General features: G+C 34.6%; 1 protein-coding gene across 5 annotated transcripts in view; it reads right to left on the bottom strand.

The window, feature by feature from the left end:
• Window positions 1–4,043: 4,043 nt before the first annotated feature.
• CBLB (Cbl proto-oncogene B) overlaps window positions 4,044–20,861 on the bottom strand; it is a 219,270-nt gene continuing 202,452 nt past the window's right edge. For all 5 annotated transcript variants that reach the window (XM_007493530.3, XM_007493531.3, XM_007493529.3 and 2 more), the window contains 2 exons: window positions 19,573–19,692; window positions 4,044–8,166 (listed from right to left, as the gene is read on the bottom strand). In XM_007493530.3, coding sequence (XP_007493592.1) covers window positions 7,907–8,166; window positions 19,573–19,692 — 380 coding nt within the window. In that variant the 3' untranslated portion in view covers window positions 4,044–7,906. The remainder of the gene's footprint in view (window positions 8,167–19,572; window positions 19,693–20,861) is intronic.

Below are 20,861 nucleotides of genomic sequence, written 5' to 3' on the forward strand. Positions count from 1 at the left end.
CTCCAAGGTATATCCATAAATTTATCCACTGATTTCCTAAATGTTGCTTTTTACTGGACCAGTGCCCTGGCTCCAACAGCTTTTGAGTCCAGCATGAGACTCTGCAGTATAAGTTTTATAACAGTAATCATTGGGGCCTCCAGGAATGGGCATGCAGATTCCAAAAAATGAAACTAAAGGAGCCAGTTGGCTTCATGCTTCATGCAATGCTTTTGAGTCAGTTTATGTGCAAAACAACCTGAAATCTTTGGAATAATAGTTTGCGCTCGTAGGAGTCAAACCATATCTTTTCAGTAAATAAGGACATAATTGCTTCTGAATAGGTAGAGCATTAACCTCATAACTCATTAAAATGAGCAAGATCGCTATGGTTAAAATCCAGCATGTCTTTTGGAGAAAATGTTTTTACTGTCAATTTATGTAACTAGGAAACCTTCTGAGGGTTTCGAATCCCATGTGGTTGAACTGGAAAAAAAAATGTTATGATTTCTCTAGGAATAAAGAAGCGTTTGAATTTGGAATGTGCGTGGCTTATCAACCTAAGTTAAGTACATGAGTATTGGTGGTTTGTATAATACATAACAATGTAGTTGGGAGACTGGAGGAAATGACCTCCTGACATCCTTCGCAGCTCCATCATTCTAAGACTTTAAAAGCTCATCAATTACGTTCTGAACAAGGTCAGACATAACACACATACTTTAAGGGCCTCTTTTAAGTGGGGAAGTCTTAGAACCATCCCCAAAGGCACATAAGCTGGGAGTCTCACTGAGAGAGGAGACTTCAAATTCCCTAGCAATGCCATCTCTCCAGTCCCCCAGATTTTAATTTTAGGGATTTATAGCAAATACCCTGCTCTCAGAGAGACAGGTCATTTAGCTTGGAAGAAAACCAGTAAGTGATTAAAATTAACCTTCCTAATTATACGCCAAAGTCACAGTAGAGACTGGAATGCTGTCGTAACATTGTCTGAGAATTTTTAAAATTTTCTTTAAATTAGGTCAGCAGCTGAATTTAAAGGCAGCTCAAACTCAGCAGAGAACCTTTCTGGGAAGGTCCCACCTGCTGTGCCTCCTGGTTACCTGTGCTGAAAATTACTCCATAATCAGATCTTGCTGCTTATAACTTACCTGGAGTTATCTGGTTCTTATCATCACTTGGATGTGTGCTGTGGGCCCTCAGCTGGTGAGAAAATATCAAGTGCTCATTAACCCTTAAAACACTGAAGACATAATTCTTTTCACAACGCCTACTGAGCAAAGTGGCACAGGTAGAAATGGTGGGAGCACCTGATCATTTTTTTATGACTGTAGAAGACTTCTCCTGGGTCTTTATAGATATTAGAGAGATTTGCAGGTCAGAGCCAAATTCAAAAACTGGATGGTGTGAAGAGAACCAAAATAACCTTCAATCTGGATGGAAATATATCTAGTCCCATGATAGGGAGGGAACTCTGGCGCAAGAAGAGATGATGAGGTTTTCTTCTCACAAGTCCTACCAGAAGTGATGCCTACCTTTTCTCTAGGGGCTTGAAGGAAACAGTCAAAAAGCTGAATGATTTGAAGGATCAGGGGGAAGGAAAAATCAAGAGAAAAGCATTTGACAATTTTTTTGTGTGGAGAAACAGATCCACTGGGACATGCAGTTACAATAAAAGGCAAATGGAGAAATAAATTGGCTCTGGACCCTGTGCTGCTGTAATGATTGATATATGTAAGTAGTAGTTTAGAAAAAAAATAAAAACAAATTATGAGGATAATGGACTTTGACAGACATTTAGTAAAAATCCTTAAAACTCTCTTTGAATTTTCACAATACCTAGAGGCAAGTATTAACTCTCTTTTCCACAGGAAGCAAATTAGGCATAGCAACACAGCATGCAGAGCTGAAGGTTAGCCAGAGAGAACTAAGCTGAGTAGAACATTTAGGCCTCCTAATTTTTACCACGAAATCAGACTCTCCCTATAAAACAAGAGTCGCACATCAAATACTCTAACCAACTTACTCAGAAAAAAATAGCTTTTAAAATCTGAACACTTGGGCTGCCAGGGGGGAATAAGTGTGTGCGACCTCCAAAGGGAACCGGTGCTCTTATTACCAAGCCAGTGAAACTGAAAGGGTTAATATTGTTGGCAAATGACTTGTTACTGCAGCGTCCCTGGTCCTTCTGAAAAGCCTTACGTGGAACCAAACCATTGGTTTTCTCTGACATCAGATGGATAATGTGCAGCAGAAGAGTTCTTAGAAAGTTATCCAATGTGCAAGGCAGCATATTCAAGTAGCATTTTCGGGGTCCTCATCCTGACAAGTTTATAGACACTTAGACATTAATAAGTATGACTGCCAAGAGTTTCAGTAACTACTCAAGTGTGCTTTCCAAATGAAGCACATGCTTTTTAAAATTTAACCCATAAAACTCTTTGGGTGCCATTTGTTTAGTCTTAAGACCTTCACAGGTCCAGACACAAATCATTCTTTTATTTGCTTAGAAGCAACAGGGGCTGGGCTTCTTTGTTTCTTTGAATACAAATACATAAAAATCAACAGATGACCCAGTTTACTGAGCCATCATGTAATGCTGGTTCCTTGGTAATCTCACTTTTTCAGGATGGGTTTGACATAGAAGGAAGCCTACAGTGGTGAAATACCTTGCTTATGGCTAAAGTGCCTGATAGTGGCAGATGCAGGTCTCCCAACTCCTCCTCCTCCAGGGTGCTTTCTTACACAACCGCACTGATGCTGAAGAAGCCCTTCAGACGTGAAAACCAAAGGGAAGTTGTAGTTCAATTTCTTTTGTGCCTGCTGTCCTATTTTCTTTTAAGGAACTACTGCCTACTTGCTTTTATGAACACAGGAGTGTTGATTTTTCCCAGTTGCAGTTCCTTCCCCTAAAAGAAATTTCTGGTCCTCAGATCCTATTCCCTGACCACCTATATCTAATTGATCAATAGAGGCATTTCTGAGTCTCCCTAGTTAGACCCAGTTAACATTTATATACTACTTTAGATTTTTGCCTTCCTTATGCCATTTGATCTTTCAAATAATCCTATGATGTAGCTAGTGGAAAAAATGATAACTTCCATTTTGCAAATGAGAAATAGAGATTCCAAGCATGGACTATGACTAGATCAGTCAAAAAACTTACAGATGTTAACAGCTAGGTCTTAAAATCAGTTCTTGTGGTTATTTTTTACTCCAAAACCAGTGGTCTTTTTCTTATACCACAGTAAAAACCAAATCTTTGGAAGCATATTAAAGCAATTTCTAAATGCCTTCTCTATTTCAAGTATCTTATAAAAATCAGAGAATGGCAGTTTAGACAGGATCACAAAAAGTGAATGTCAGGTGTAGTCTGTATCCAAAATTTTAAATTCTTGGTCTCGAATTTCTTGTCTATAAAACAAGGGGGTTGGACTAGATGAGGTTCTTTCTAGCTCCAGATCTAATTCTATGTAGGCTTATGATCTCATATAGTCAGCTCTGGTACAGTGGATAAGAGTGTAGGGTATGGAATGAGCAAGACCTAAATTCAAATCCCACCTCTGACATTCATTACAATTTAGGACTCGCTTTAAGCAGGCTACTTTACTTCCTTCTGCCTCAAGCAACAACTCAGAATCACATGAGATTGTAATCTGTATCTGCAACAGTGGGAGACCCACTAGCAATCCCTTCTGGCATTCTCCCAATGAAGTTACAGACATCTCTTCACGAGGCAATTTACACCTCATGGCTACTGTATAACATTTCCAACATGGGACTTTTCCAAAAAGCTATCTAGAATTCTGTTCCAGGTCATGGGATTATCTTTATAGGCAAAATGCTCTATCATTAAGTACTTGAATAAATCGATCCCATTGGGTGATCTCAAATTTGGACTCTCCTTACTCTGAATTCTACTCTAGAGTCCATTTCACACTGCACAATTGTTTTTTCAAATTAAATGTCATTTGTCCATTCAGCTTATCTCTAGAAGAAGAAAGTACAACACTTAAAAGAGAAACAGAAGCTTGTTTGATCTTAAATAAAGAAGTGACTCGATATTCTGGTAACATTCATTTTATAAAATACCTTACAAGAACAGATAAAGTACTTGAGGTTACATAATAACCAGAATTGGAAAATAACATTGAATAAAATATAAATTAATTGACCACATAACTATATTTGCCACATGTTAGACAAATTTTTAAAAGTATTTCTTTTTTTTTTTACTGATAAAATAGTTATTTGGAAGAAAACCCTTCAATATGCACTTGATTGCGGTCTTTTTTTTTTTTCCTGGAAACTTTTCTTAGAAGCATTAAATCCCAGGTCAACAGGTAGTACCTGAAACTATTTAAAATATACTGTAGTTTGCTTCCAAATCTGTCAAGCTTAAGACACAAATTTAAAATATAACCAAGTCAGATACTAAGTGCAAAGTAAAGCTTCAAGTTGAAAAGTCAAGAGAAAAAAATTCCAAATAACTATAGGAAATGCTTCTGGTGCGTAAAAAAATTCACATTATGAAGAAATCTTTGCCAAGTGTTCTTGGAATGTGAAATACTGACACAGTTATAAAAAATGGGCCCTTGAGAGTTACGATCAGGGCTCTATTGACCATTTGCAATGTGTGAGGGGGCAGGGATAGGAAAAGAGGAGTAAGAGCCATCTCTTTGGAAGGGAGTTGGGCTGAAGCTATGCATGGACACTGCTCTGGTTAACTTTTAGAGAGTCTGGCTAGGATCTAAATCTTGTTTTCCAACAGTACAATAATAGACATATAAAACAAAGAAGTAGGAAGTAGCAGAAGGGGGAAAATTAGTGAACTGGAAAGTCAATGGGTAGTTTGTCCACAAAAAAACACCTACAGGAATTTAAATTTCATCCACTCTCTCTTTTATCATACAGGACACTGATCAAAATAATTCTGTAGATATTTTTTGACACATAGAGAAAATATATATATCCCTTCTTAGGTTACAGGCACATAAAATCTAGATCATTTCTCACTACAGAAACACAACATTAGGTAGAGGGAGTTCTTTAATATTGTAGATATTCTCAAAATAATCTATCTGTTATCCTCTGTTAAGAGAGCAATAATTCCTTTCAAACAGTACCCCACATTTAATTTCATGTTTGAAGTAACCCTTTTCTCTGTTGCTGCAGAATTTTTGACTTTTTTTTTTCCCGAGATGATAAAACTAATGTAAACTGTTGAACACAAAAGTTGACATTTTGATCAGTCAAGAAGTTTTCCGTGTAGGACAGTAGTTTTTACTTTAAAAATAGTGCTCATTGGTTTGAAGATCTAGATCAAATTTGTTAAATATTAAACTATCTTCCCTGGCAGACATGTGAAGGCTCACTTTAAATTCTGAGAACTTGAAACCCGTGGAGGTGTTAATGCATTATTTTTTCATCATTTCTGTGATGGCAGGAGGAAGAGATTGTTATTCCAATAAAGCAGCCACTTTTAGCTTAATAGCACACACACAATTAGAACTTTGCTTTTAAATTTGTACAATGTGATATAGTATTTCCTTAAAGAGGTAACCAATGTACAAATCGGAGAGCCAAGCATGCTGTCAAAAGAACAGTGAAGAAATTAGTTACTGAAAACCCAGAAAAGGGAGAGTAAAAATATTCCCATTTGGGGGCTTTGGTATGCCTATTGATGGGAGGAACACCTCATACAAAAGCAATTCCCCTTTCAGGTCTACCATCACCTGAGAGACACCTGCAGAAAATCAAATAATAGAACCAAAGAGCCAAGATAAGTGTCTATACAATTCTCAAATCTCATATCATGGGGCTGAAAGAACGGGAAAGAGCTATGGGCTGCTTTGAATAGGATTGTATTTTAAGATGTGCTCCTTCTACTTCCTCTCACCAGCTGCCTTCGAAACACCAGAATTAGTTTTTGGATAATGCTAAATGGCCACTGGGTCTGCTTTCAGGTATTTGGTAAATGTTCTTTTAAATACTGCAGACTGGGGTATTGAGGTGGCTCAGTGGATTGAGAGCCAGGTCTGGAGACAGGAGACCCCAGACTTCCTAGCTGTGTGACACTGGCCAAATCACTTCATCCCAACCAACTGCTTAACCCTTACTATCCTTCTGCCTTGGAGCTAATACTTAGTATAGATTCTAAGACAGAAGGTAAAGGTTTAAAAAAAAATGAAAACACTGCAGACAGATTCACCCATCCATGAAGTCAGGTTTCCTAAATGGAATATCTTTTCCAACATGCTCTATCAATGGAGAAACAAGAGTGGCAGAAGACACCTACTTACCTTCAAGATTAGCCGATATTAGAAAAAGTATTCCTACATGGACTAGGCAATTTACAATGAAGAAAGGGGCTCAATGATTTAGCTTTATCTTATTTCCTATCATTCTTTCTGTAAGGCAAGGGAATATAAAAATAGCCTTGAAATCCCAAAAAGGCTATCTGAAAAATACTTCTTTTTTTTTTAAATTAGGGAGAATTTTATAAACAAAATATGAGGCAAAAAATGATGAAGTTTTAGCTTAGCATAAGCTAGCATCAGTTTATGCAGTTCCTAAAATGGTGCTGGCTATATGTACTTAATACCTGGAAATTGATTAAAATTTGCAAAATGGCTTCTGAGGAATCACTTCTCTATGAAAAGATTTTTGAACATTTTCACCTAATTAGAAGGGGCAATGAAGGAGTGAATCTTCGAATTAAATATAGATTCTAATTTGAGTTCACAAGGAGGAAATTACTAAGAACTTTGGAAAAAAATATTGCCACAGTAGCATCAGCACTTAACAGTGCATCAAAGATTTAAAGTTTCCAAGTTAATATGAACTGGCTCCCAAAGCCATTATGAACCAAGTATAATCATTCAAACAGGAAATGAACTGTATTCCACTCTGGATAAAAGGTTTGACCATAATTTTACATGAAAATTATTAATATAATTCAAAGAGGAGGCCCCATTATTCAGTATGCCCAAAGGTAGTGCAGCAGAAATAGCAGGTGACCTCATTAAGTAACTTCAGTACAGCATTTTCCTCGTATGCAGTTGGATTTTGCTCAAATCTGCAGCAGTTGTATGGTGATCTCTCTTAGGTTTTGCAGAGCTGAGATAGAGCTGTGGTGGCCTACATCAGGATTTGACAGATCAAAGGTTCCAACATCTACACTAAAAACAAAGGTAGCTCTCCATTGCTGCTCAAATATCTCAGAAAGAATAGTTCCTCGATCAAATAATGCATTATACATTCAGATTCTGCCCCTCCCCTCCAATCCCTCTCCCACCACCCCAAACTGATGGTTTCAGAAGAAAAGACTCAGTAGTGAAGGCCACATTTTTTTTTTGCATTTGTTCACTAAATTGAATTTCAAAACCATTAACACATCTCATAAATCAGAGAATCAGAAATGGGCATGTGGAGGGGAAAATCAAATTGAAATAAAACCTGATGATTCTGCTGATTATACGGATGCAAGGTAAGTTGCTGGCAAATGCTACAGTAGACCTGACTACTCTATGAAGGAAGGGTCATGTACAGGAACACAGTACAGATAGCAAATTAAACAAAACAAAACAAAACTGTAACTTGCCAACTTGTAAACAAGGAAAAGCATTTCACAGATTCAAAGTTCAAGGGAAGTAAACTTCTTTAAATTATTTTTTGTCAGTTCAACCCTGATTTAAAAGTATGGCTAGCAAAAATATTGTAAGCCGCAAGCAGCCCATTGACATCTTCAGTCCAGCAGCTGTCTGTCTTCCTTTGATAAGCTGCACCAGCCAGGCTCTCTTCTAAGGAAGCAAAAGAGAGAAAAACTTTCTCTTTTAAAATCCATCTTGCATTTGCTCTCACTTCCACATTCCCAGAATTCCTTATCTTGCTGATTTTACATCTTAGAGATTCAGAATCCAGGCTGCTATAGATTTAACCTCGGAGAGACAGGGGGAGGAAAGGCAAATTCTCTTAGGATGCTACGTGCCACGTCAACATTGTTCTGGGCTATTTCTAGGGCTCTTTTCACTTCTTCAAAAGAATAGCCCTCTCCCATAAGTTTTGCAATTTTTGCATCCACATTTTCCAAAGCTGCCTCAGGGCCGTGGGCTTTTCGGTGGTGAATTTCTGGTGCAGTCTTGCGGGGGCGTGGCTTAGGGGGTCTGGCGGGAGCTTGGGAACCATCTGTGTTACAAAAAAAAAGAGCAATGATAGGTAAAGGGTTGGAAAAGGCTTCCCTGCTAAAAGATACTAATTTTATAATAACATGGTATACATAAAAAAAATGAAAGCTGAAAGCATTTTACAAGTAACATTTCATTAAATCTTTACAATGTTCCTATATAAGGTTAAAGAAGGGGAGGGGGCAGGCACTATTTTTCCCATTAAAGGTGGGAAAACAAAGGTTATTACAAATACATAGCACAACTGAGAAAATGTAATAATTCCGTTTTATTATCTGGGACCACAAGAGTGGAATGGGGAGAAAACAAACCAATTAGGTGTCTATAAGGTAAAACTTTTCCTTCTTTTTATCACTATATTTAATTTTCTTAATTAAAAAAAAAGCTATTGGCATGCAATTATGCTTCTCCAGAAACATTCTTGACCTGGGTTACTGTAAGATCAAATGAGTTATTTATTTGTAAAAATTGCTTAGGCTAGTGCTTGCACATCATAATTTCTATCTAAATACTCAAGGTCTCATAAGTTAGAGATGAAAACAAAACAAAAACCTAATGGGTCATTGAATCTGCTACTGGCTATAGCTGAGATGCTTTGGCTAGACATCTTTTTGGGTCTCCTCTTTTGTTTTTCAATTTCATGGGATCATGGATCCTGAGCTGAAGGGGATGTTGGAAGCTTCTTCAGTATACAGCAACCTTCTTTTGACAATGAGGAAACTTGAGACCCAAGGAGGATAAGTCACTTGTCTGTCACCACATAGCTATACTAAATGTCAGAGGTGAGATTTGAAACCAGGTCCTCTCATTCTAAAGCCAGACACTTTCCTCATTATTCTCTTGTTTTCCTACTGGAAGGAATACATGTTTTGGATTATGGTTGTAGGGCAAAAGTCAAACCAGCATGTCCCCAATCAGCTTTAAGTCAATGGTTCAGAGGAACTGTAACCTTGGTGATTTATCTGTCTTTAATCCATTCTCCACTAATACTGAAAACATTAAAAAAATCTTATTATAGGAAAAGTATAAAGAGTAGAAATGCAGGGAGTTAAGAATACATTAACTTAGCTTTCAGTTGATTCCTATGACGAAAGCAGAAAGTTAAACAAATGACAGAGATGCCCAAGAAAGGAGAGCAGCATTAATACAATAAAGAAAATTAATTAAAAGCAAAAATTCCACACTGATCCTAAGGTATAGACTGGCTTACTTGGAAGAGCAATTTAATCAGCTATTTCTAAAACTACAATCAGATTATCCCTCCCTAAAAAACTGTTAAAATGATAAAAATTAAATTTTAAATTATAACCACCTCACTAAATATTGCAATTTGTATAAATAATGGAATATTCTTAATGGTTACACTAAGAGTAAGAACTAATGGCCATATTAATATATGTCTACTAAGTATCTCAAAAGCACAGGAGACTGACCAAATTCATCTAGTCCCAACCATAGTACTATTGAGGCTAGAAAAACAAGTCTCTTTGCTTTCACTTCACTCATAATCTTGATTCTCTTTAATTCCCTCAGCTTGAGTGAATTCTACTTGGATAAGTGGAAGAGAGGGAATCCACATACAAACTGCCTCATGAGCCATTGTTCTCAGTGACAATTCTACTGAATTTTAAAATTATTTGGTGTGTTCTTCTCTTCCTCCTACCCCTTGACCTCCTTTAGAACCAGGGGTTTTAAAACCATGATGGCTTTTCCATCAACGATAATTTTTTTTTTGTCAATTACTAATTCAAACAAGATCAAGGTAATATACTTTTTTAAAGTCTTGAGAAGTGATAGATATAATAGCAGTAACAAAAACAATATGACTTTAAAATAAAATTGAAAAACAACAAATTTTATTTTATATTTTATCATTATTATTAAGACTATATGGAAACATACGTATGTGGAAATTTCTAGCTGCTATTAAAATCTGTTCCTTTCATGCATTTTTAATCACCAATGCTTACTATTAGTAAAATCAGTGCTGATGCACTTCTCGGTTGTGAGGTTTTATTAACTGACCTATTAACCGTTTCTATGGTAAGTTCCAATATAGTCAGTGAAGTGGACAGAGTCAGGAAGATTGTTCAAAGGTGACTTCAGGCACTTATGACCTGTGTGACCATGGGCAGAAGGTTCAACAAGTTACCTCATCTGTAATATGGAGATGATTATATTACCTGCCTCACAGGATTGTTGTGATCATAAACTGAAATAATATAGGTAAAGCACTTCACAAAATTTAAAGCATTATTCAATTTCTAGCTGTTATATATCATGGGAAGATGAACAATGGATTATCCTTCAGCTTTTTAATCATTTTCCATAAACAAGAATTTTTTTTAAGTAAAAGCCCTTCTCTGACTTGATCAGTTACAAAAGAACTCATCTATTCAAAGCTTGTCTCTTCTGAAGCATCTGTCAGATGCAGAGAGAATGCAATAGAAATTCAAGGTATTTTTCTGTTATCTTTCTGAGCCATTTTCCTTTATTATACCCAATTCATTTATTGTGTGATATGTATTAGAAAAGGAGGACTAGAGTGAGGGTGAGGAATCTATTGAAGGACTATCACTGGAGAAAAATGTCAATGTATAATAAACAGATGGGCCATGGTTAAGGTATTGGCAAGAGGCTCTAGAAATTAAAAAATAATGTTTTATATGATAAAGTTTTAGGTAATCTTAATGAGCAGAGGGGGAAAAGCATTTTAGGGGAAAATTTTTAATTCTCAAAACTTTTAATTTGAAATCTAGAAATTTCACTATATACTTAGATTCAAATACACACAGGTATACTCAAAATATCAACTGGATAATAATATTTCAAAGAAACTTGATGAAAATCAAAATTTTAAACAGAAAAAGACTTTTAAAATCAAATCACGTTTTATCCCCAAAGCAGAAAACATATAATAATAATAGCAGCAATATAAATAATGAGGACAAGGATGAAAACCTACATTTACTAAGCATTTACTATGTATGTCAAGCCCTTGCAAAGAGCTTTACAAAAATTCTCATTTGATTCTCACAACAACCTAAAGAGGTAGAAATTTTACAGTTGAGGAAAAGGAAATGAAACTGAGGTGAATGCCTTGCCCAAGGTCATGCAGGTAGTGTGTGAGGTGAAATCTTGTTTATTTCTTCCTCACTTTAGGCCCTGTGCTGGATCTACTTTACCACTTAGCTGTCCCAGAGAATCTTCTGAGCCTCATTGCCATGTAAACTTCCATTTATCTTAAAATAGAACTAATACTGACTTTTAAGATCTTTACTAATTCTCAGAAATTGTTCTAATCTATGTATTATGTACTATGTACTATGAAGTAATATGAAATTGCCCAGCTTCAGGTGCTCTCAGAGATGTTGACATCTCAGAAAGTAATTTTTCACTATTTTGTTATATGAATTTGCTTATAAACTGAATTCCACTAAGTATTTTAAATTTGATGTCTGACTAATCCTATTAGTCGAGTTCTTCAATATGTCAGCAGTTCCAACTGCAGACTTTTTTTAATGATAGTATGATCTGTGGACCATTATTTTAAATCATATAACTTGATTTAGGAAACCAATTGAAAATAAAATAGGATAAAAAATAATATAAAACCTCATAGTCTAAAATAGTTCAATTATTTTAAATGAACTTTGATATCTTTTTTTTTTACATAGATGGTAACGTATTCCTCTTCCCAGCCTTTCAAGAGACCATCATTAAAAAAAAAAAGAGAGAGAGTCCAACAAATCAACATCAAAAAAGGCTGATTAAATACAATGTTTTAAAGCTGTGGTCCCTTCTTACCTCTGATAATTCAGAGGTAAGAATCTTCTTAAATCTCTTCTTTGAGTCAAGTTCATCTATGTAGCTGAGTGTTTAGTTCCTTTTGAAAATCTAGTCATTCTTTGATGGGATTTGGTACTATGAAATCTTAAATCTTCCCTCTTTCCAATTATAATGCATATCCTTGGGAAAATTATTTAGTTTCTCAAATTTTCTATTTACCATAACTATAAAATGGGGATGTTACCACTAATGACTCTTTAGTTGAGGGCAGTAAGGTTTAATTAATTGTATCTGCAATATAAGTGCTGAGGAGACCAGACCATTAAGAGGGAAATTATTTTATATCTGTATTGGTAATTACTATACCCCAAAGCTTTAGAACAAAAATACTGCCAATTCTCCTAAAGGTCATGTGGTGGAGGAAAACATGATTGACTATAAACCTCTAATTCTACACTAGGTTCCCAGTCAAGCACAGTATCAATAAGCAAAAACTGTTTATCTGAAGACATGTAAAGATTTCTTTAAGAATCAGGGATTCTGAGTTGATAATTAAACTGGTATTCAGCTAACCAAACTAAAAGTCCATTTCTTTAATATTATAGCACATCCACTAATAAAGTGCTTCCCACCAATTAATTTTTAACAATGCCCTTCAAGAGTTTCAAGTATGAGACATCACATGATCATCCAAGTTAACGGACTTAGAAAACTTTAAGCACCTCCAAATCCATTTTTCCTAGAGCTTTTGTCATGTGATATGTATGACTTAATTCTAAAAGTAATTAGGTTGTTATTGTTTTAAATATAAAATATTTAGACATTCAAATAAATGGTATCTTTTTCAGTCACACTGGAAGCCAAATGAAGATGTCGATAAAATTTTCATCATCAAAAACACTCTGCTGGCTAGAATCTCTCTATAAGCAAAATTACTTGTAACATAAGGAACAAGTTTCTGATAGGCTTCAGCTAAGAGGAAGGCTATTTTTTCCATGGTGGATATCATTATGTACACTGTTGGGATTTTTTTAACTTAATTATTAAATGTAGAGAAAAAGGTAAGAAGCAAAGGAATAGAAAAAAGCACATCTCTAGAAAGAAAAATAAAGATCCTTTCCCATTTCCCCCTACTTGTTAGTGCCTTTTTCATTCTCAAATCAACCCTTTTTAAAAAACTCTTCTGTGTAAATGATATTACTCTTTCAGCAGAATATAAGTTCCTTGAAGCCAAGACTTTCTTTTTTGTCTTTGTGTCATCAAAGTCTGGATCTGTGCCTTACATATGATGGGTGCTATGTTTATTGTATTGAACTGAACATGTTATAGACTCACCAAGTCATCTTATGATGACTCTCTATGGTTGTTAAAAATTTACCATGAGCCCAAGAAAATTTGATAGAAAATTCTGAAAAGTTTTGTTCCATTACAGTTAAATAACACGTTTCTTTATGGAGCACCACACATTAAAAAAAATTCAAAGAGCAGATAGGTGCCTCAGTGGATAGAAAGCCAGGTCTGGGGGCAGGGGCCCCCAGATTTAAATCTGGCCTCAGACACTTCCTAGGTGTGTGACCCTGGGCAAGTCACTTAACAGAAAGATCTTGCCCCTCCAACTTTTCTCCTGTGTAACCAATAATCAATATTGATTCTAAGACAGAAGGTAAGTGTTTAAAGCAAAACCAACAAAAAAGGAACTTAAGATCTGCTATATTAAAATTTCCTTTGAAATGTTACTAAATACAACAGTATATCAAATTTTAAATATGAATATATAAAATGTAATATATGTATATATTGGTATAGTATGCATTCTAAATACATATATTCATTATATGTTCAAGTATATACTCAATTTTGAATATATATTTATTATACATAAAGACAATTAGAAATAAACAAAATTATATAAAATATACTTCAAAGTTTTTCCAACTTTATTAACATGGCTGGAAGACAAAATAAAGACATCTTAACTTTGTTGTTGGGTTATTTTAGTCAAGTCCCACTCTTCATGACCCCATTTTGGGTTTTCTTGGCAAAGATACTGGAGTAGTTTTCAATTTCCTTCTCTGGTTCATTTCATAGATGAAGACACTGCAAATAAGGTTAAGTGACTTGCCCAGGGTCACACAGCTTAATAAGTGTGAGGCCAGATTTGAATTCAATATGATGATACTTTCTCATTTCAGGTCTGGCACTCTATTCACTGTACCAACAAGCTATTCTCATTTTAATAACTTATGGTAAAAAAGAGAACCATATATATATATATATATGTAAGGTTCTACATATAAGACATACATAGGATGAAGTGCTTGACTGTTTAAATAATAAAACAAAGGTAAAGTCTGTATCGTAAACAAGGAATTCTTAGCCTTGGTTAAATGCTCTCTTTGATAAACTAAAAAAGTCGGGGTAGGGAGGAATTTTGTAATAAATCCAAACTGTAAAGCTATTTGAATAGAATAGGAGGGTAAAAATGGGATGCAAATTTAACTGGTTTAAGGATATAAGGGACCCTATATGCCTATTGCTATACTTTCCTGAATTCTACTATAAGATAGATCAGTTAATTCTAGAACTAATTTATCAATAAATTGGAATTACTACCACCATAAAAACAACCTTCCAATTATAGGAGGACATGATTTAGCATGCAGTTTTCATTTAATTAAAATTAAAATCCTGATATACATCATGGTGAAAAATTATGATAGTTAAAGTTGAAGATATAACATATGATTTTAGGAGTACTTTCAGACATAGTTCCAGAAGTAAAATATGTAGGTATGAAAGCAGTATTTAAAAGCAATATGTGCTGAATAGTACAAGTGCTGAAGTTATTAATTTAAAAAGAAGCAGTCTGGAAGAGAATAATGTTATGGTGTCAATTTAGTAACACAAAATTAACACTTCCTAACACTGTTGAATTTTTTTACTTTTTGGTCAAGAACCATAAAATACACCATTTTCCTTAAAAGTATTACCATTAAAAGTATGTAGAACTGACAACCCTTGTGTGAAATGCACCGAAGGTTGCCAAATTAAATGGAGATAAGTTAGAAACATTTGATACTAATATCAAATTCATTTGATCTCTATTGAAATAAAATAGGGAAATATTTCCTATACTACTAAAGGATAAATAAATAAATAAAGACACTGGCACAATGGCACTGAGGACAAAGATCTTGGCCCAGAAACAAAAACTGGGACATATAAGGGCACTGAAATGCTGGACAAGTCATTTGACTTCTTGCTCTCTGTAAAGCCTTTTTTCTACCTTCCAGACATGCCCACCACATTGTCCATCATTCTTGAACATTATGGAAAAAGTGTGATCTGCTTTGTAGAGAGAGTTCCCTATACCACTGATAGCACAGGTTTGCCTGATCTCCAAATAGGAAAATGTTTATTCCAAGTTAGATGTGGAAGGACTTATACTACAGGATGTTACTTTGTACTGAATTTTAATTATAAATTGGAATTTTCTTAGAATATGATAGTAAGCTTAAAAAGTATAATGTACTCAGCTTTTTTCAAACAATTAAAAATGTGGTATACAAAGGACTACTAAATGCAAAAGTACATGCGTCTAGGAATAAAATTCTTTTTGTGTATTCCTAACTTAAAATTTCCTTGTAATAGAATTCAGTGATAAGAATAATGTTTTCTAAGAACTTTTAACAAGAAAAACTATGGAAAATTGTGTTAAGGCTTTATTGTGCATGTCAATGCATGTATACACAAATCATAAAGCACACAGATTCTTTGGATGTGGAGAAAAGAGCAAAGATTTTACGAATTAAATTGCAAAACATTTTTGAATCCTTCAGAAAAAGTTCTTTCACAGATAAGCACTATATAAAAGAGTCATTATTATTTATTTAAGGAACTATAAAAGAAGAAATTGCATTTGAAAGGTACAGCAATCACACCCAAATTCTCATCCCATCATCTCCAAAAGGAAAGAATAAAAACATATTAGTCTCAGCAAATAAGAGCTATTAGAATCTCAAAGGTACATAAGCATCCAGTCTCAGTGTTTCATAAGAAAAGAACTAATTTGGAAGACAAACTCAATCTTTCCACTGGTTTATTAAAATCTATAATAAATAGCACAGTTTATTATAGTACAGGGAAAATTACTAAGACACCAAAGTCTTCAGTTCCAGAGTAGTATGTTCCTCCTTGACATTTTTAATCTTGGATTTTATTGACAAGTTTCTGCATGTGCCCACTGCCCTACAGATACAAAGGTGGAAGACTGTGCCTTATGTATGAATTGTTTTTTATACTACTTATGCATTTGCTTTAACAGAAATGTCTATGATATTATTTCCTTTGCATTTATTACTAAATAAATTGTTGTTTTTAAGACTTAAAAGTCTCCTTTTGAGTTCCTTACTGTGTAAATAGAAATAGCTCAGTGGGGGGCTCAAAAAGTGCTGAGTAGAGGAGGTATATTACCCCTGTAGAGGGCTACTCCTTGGGGCTTTTAGAGAATCTGAATGTAAACAGAGTCCTAGAAATCTCAATCAGCTACAGAATAAGTTAGCATAAGTGAGCTAGCCTAGAGAAGGAGAACTTACTCACAGTCCTTCTGAGTGCTATAATGGATGTGCCCACCCCAAGTATTATTTACATAAAATAATTAGAATGACTCACTCTCTACCTCTCTCTCTCTCTCTCTCTCTCTCTCTCTCTCTCTCTCTCTCTCTCTCTCTCTTTCTCTCTCTCTCTCCCTCCTAACCTGATTCTTGTTGAGACTCAACCAGATAGCCTTTGTTATTTTTATAACTTTGAGGTGAAGTTAAGCATTATAAGGATAATAGTGTTAGTTTATTGTAGAATAGGGAAAATTTGGGTTATTCAGATTAGGAAGGATTAGTGTAGGCTGTGAACAAAGAAGACATGGTTCCTTGATGAACCAGGGAGTTTATCTGGGTGGAGTTAGAATCCCTTAGAATTAGAAATCCTTTTTATCCTTATATTTTAATAAATATTTTATTTTTTTTTATAATCAGAATCTCATTAGCGTCCTTGCAACTGGCCCTGAAGAGAAGTTCACTTATGAACTTCACTTCACTGATATAAGCTGAAGATACTTTGTTAGCACAGCAAGCGGAGTATCTTAAAATCAGTTTATAATCAATAATTAATCCATTGCTTTATTAGTTTTACAGTCTCATTTTTATTTTGACAATAGTTAAATCATACAATCTTGCCTAAAAATTGGCATAAAGATTCATTTATTCCCCTTGTCTTAATGAACGTACTACAACTCATCTTACTGGACAGTTGTTTTTCATTTCCATTATAAATCAAGATTAATATTACATGTTCTTTGTAATAGCTCTCAAAAAAACAAAACAAAAAATAGAGACTAGGCAGTCAATTTTATATTAGCTTACAGATTACTATTTCTAGTGAAGGGAATTTCAAGGGAATGAAACGTACCCAGGAATTTCTAAAGCAAATAAATATTCATATTTGCAATTGTCAGGCTTGGCAATGGATAATCTGTGTAACTCAGAACAACATTTTTAACACCTCTAAAACTTTTCAAATTCAAAATTAGCCAAATACAACATCAAAAGCTACCAAATAGTGCTATAGACACTATGTCCTTACAACTTAAAAGGATGTTTTAATAGAAATATTACAATGAAATCTGGAAGGACTTCAGGATTTTTGGAATGGAAAAGTATGAAGGATGTCTTGAGCTATAAAAATTGCTAGTTTTCCTGTAATTATAATAGCTATAAACATGGACAAAGAAACAACTACAAATCAGCTAGATCATTGAATTTTTAAAAATTTAAGTGTATGATTTTGAATTTAATAGAATAATATACAATTTTTTAACTAAATAGCTGGTGTTCATTGTAATATTTATTGAAAACTTATGATGTACAAAGGTGTAGTCCTTACCCAAAAGGTGATTACATCCACTGGGAAAAGTACAATCTTCGCCCATATGTGGATAATGCTACATGAATGAATAATTCATAGAATGCTTTTGTGACTAAATTCTAAGTCATTTCACTACTCTCCCACTAAGAAAGGAGAAGCACAAATTAAACAGATTTGGTTTAGCCAGATGTTACTCCTCACTTTCCACAAGATAACTACTTATCATAAGTTGTCAATGCTCCATCATGGAGAGAGTTATGGATGTTCCATGGTCTCAGCAGGTAGATTAAACTCTAATTACAACGTTGGGCTGTCTAAGGGAAGAGGGCTTAGAGCTATTGTGTGGTTAGACAGGGCAGAACAGCAGGGCAGAAATAAGAACAAGAGATTGTAATTAGAGATAAGAAGATAAGATTTAGTCTGACTGCGAAGAAAAATTCCTATTAGAACTATCTCAAAGAGACACCAACTGCCTCAGTACACAGGTTCTGGTCTACCTGTAGATTCTGTAGAGGTGATTATTGTTCAGATATGAGTTGAATTAGATGACGTTTGAGGTGATTACAATAGTATTTGCATAATTTCCTGAACAGATTTCTAAGAAAATTATATTCCTGAGCTTTATTTTTTTTAAACCCTTATTTTCTATTTTAGCAATAACTCTAAAACAGAAGGGAAAGGGCTAGGCAAATGGGGTTTACTGACTTGCACAGGATCACACAGTTAGACAGGGTCTGAAGACAGATTTGAAACCAGGACCTCCAATCCTTAGGCCACTCTGCTACCCACGTTTCTGAGCTTTTAAGCTTCTATTTCTAAACCCTACAGCATCTCTATTCATCGAATCAGCCCATAATATTTGTACCCCATGGTTTGAGGTAGTGGAAAAAGCATTAGAAAAATAGTTAATAGGTTCAAGCCCAAACTTTGCTTGTGATTTGTTTTATGTATCTTACTAGCTGTGTGCCTCAGTTTCCTCATCTGTAAAATAAAAGTGATGGACTAGAGTATTTCCCAGGGTTGTTCCTTTTAGTTCTAAAAGTGTGATCTCACAAAGTATTATTCTTATATTTAATTCCTTTTCCCACATGCTAATCTCATTGAACTCAGGGAGATAGAAATTACTTTGAAATTTTTTTCACTTTACTGAAAAGGAAACATGTTAAACCTCTTTAAGAGTCTCAAAATTACAAAGATTGTAAGTAGCACATGTGAGATTCAGAGATGTGAATCTTTTGACTATAATTCATTGCTCTTTTCAGTATACAGTATAGAGGACTTCAGAATCTTAAACTTTCCTCATTTTGACATTTAATAATCATCACCCCCAAATGGCTTTCAAATCTTGGTCAGAGGTTGAGAATATCTTCTATTCAAATTATATAATGGAGTTCAAAATACTCTGAAAAGCAAAAATATTTCAGCACTGCAAAGATCTGTGATTACACTGGTATAGGTGGCTTCTTCTAATGCATTAGATTATCATTACATCAGCTCAGAGCTTGATAACTTCATAAATGGCTTCCCAGAGCTAAAAGCAATATAAAAATAAGTTGCTGAAAAATTCATCTCCATGATGCGATGGGTGCTGATAACCCCTCTCTGCACCTGGCAAAGATAGTCCACTGACAAAACATCAAGGATGATAATGAAAAAAGCTCTATAAAAAATGAAGTTATTACACTTGTAAGCAACTCACCTGAAGATGAAGGAAGCTGATCATAGTCTTGGGATGTCCTATTCGTTTTGACATTTTCACTTGCTAATCTTCGAGCAGGAGGCATAGGTACTAAACCATTTGATGGATCAAAAAAGGGATCTTTAAAATAAATACAACATTTCAATAAAAAACAATGGAAATAATCAATTTTATTTACTATCATCTCTCATACACACCCTTAAAATTATCAAAAACCTTATGCCTTTTTCATAAGCCAATTAGTCTAGGCTTAAAAACCAATAAGAAAACTAATTTAGAAATAGAAATAAACACTATTCTCCAAGCTATCAATATAATCTCAGATTTATTTCTCCCTCAGGAGATATTCTCAATATTGACTATTGATGGGAAATACATATATTTGATTTCTGTTAATTAGCCATAATACCCATATAAGTAAAATGAAACTTTTAAAATCTAGCATTATAACTTGGTATTGAGCTGTTAAGTCTGGGTAATGGGCTCAGGCTCCCTCATACTTACATATAAGGTAATTTATTAGAAATTTTGATATTTTTCCTGCAAAGTCTTGAATATTATATAAAATATGATTATGTCTAACTGTGGTGGTTAGGGTCGGGGGCAATGTGGAAGGGAAGATTAGTCTGAATTGTTGCATTTTATGAATCATTCTAGATTTCATTGATTTTTAGCGTAGGGAAAGACCTCAGAAATAATCTAATTCAATCCCCTCACTTTACAAAGAAGAGAAATAATAACCAGGGAGGAGAAATGCTTTACTCAAACTCTGCTAGTCATCAGCAGAAATGACATTAGCCCCCAGGCATCCTGATTCAAAGCCCAGGGTCCTATCTATGACTCCATTCTGCCTCTCAGTTTTATTACTTTCAACTACATAAAGAAAATGTCACTAAAAATTAAAAATGTGTTTTCAAGAAGTCCTGTAAGCTCACCTTTAATATAGAACTCTTTTGAACTTATGTGAGGTATCTGTGATCTCTGTAAGAATATCTAAATTCATTCATTCTCTAGTTTCCTTACTGAAAATAAAATATCAGTTACCCCAAAAAGAAGCTTTTTCTATTTAGGAAGTTTGAGCTCATACCCCAAAGTGATTTTCTACTCTGTCATCAACTATATGCAATTCAGAGATAAATGAGAATAAAAGTTAAGAGCATTCTATTCTTCCTAGGCTACCAATTCTGTCTTTGGACAAAGTATTAACATTGCTTATTTCAAAATTTGAAGATGTAGGAGTCATACAAATAAACAAATTAGATCACAGTATTTACAAATTCCATCTTACC

This window comes from Monodelphis domestica, chromosome 4 (genome assembly GCF_027887165.1).
Source record: "Monodelphis domestica isolate mMonDom1 chromosome 4, mMonDom1.pri, whole genome shotgun sequence".
NCBI classification, from domain to species: Eukaryota; Metazoa; Chordata; class Mammalia; order Didelphimorphia; family Didelphidae; genus Monodelphis; species Monodelphis domestica.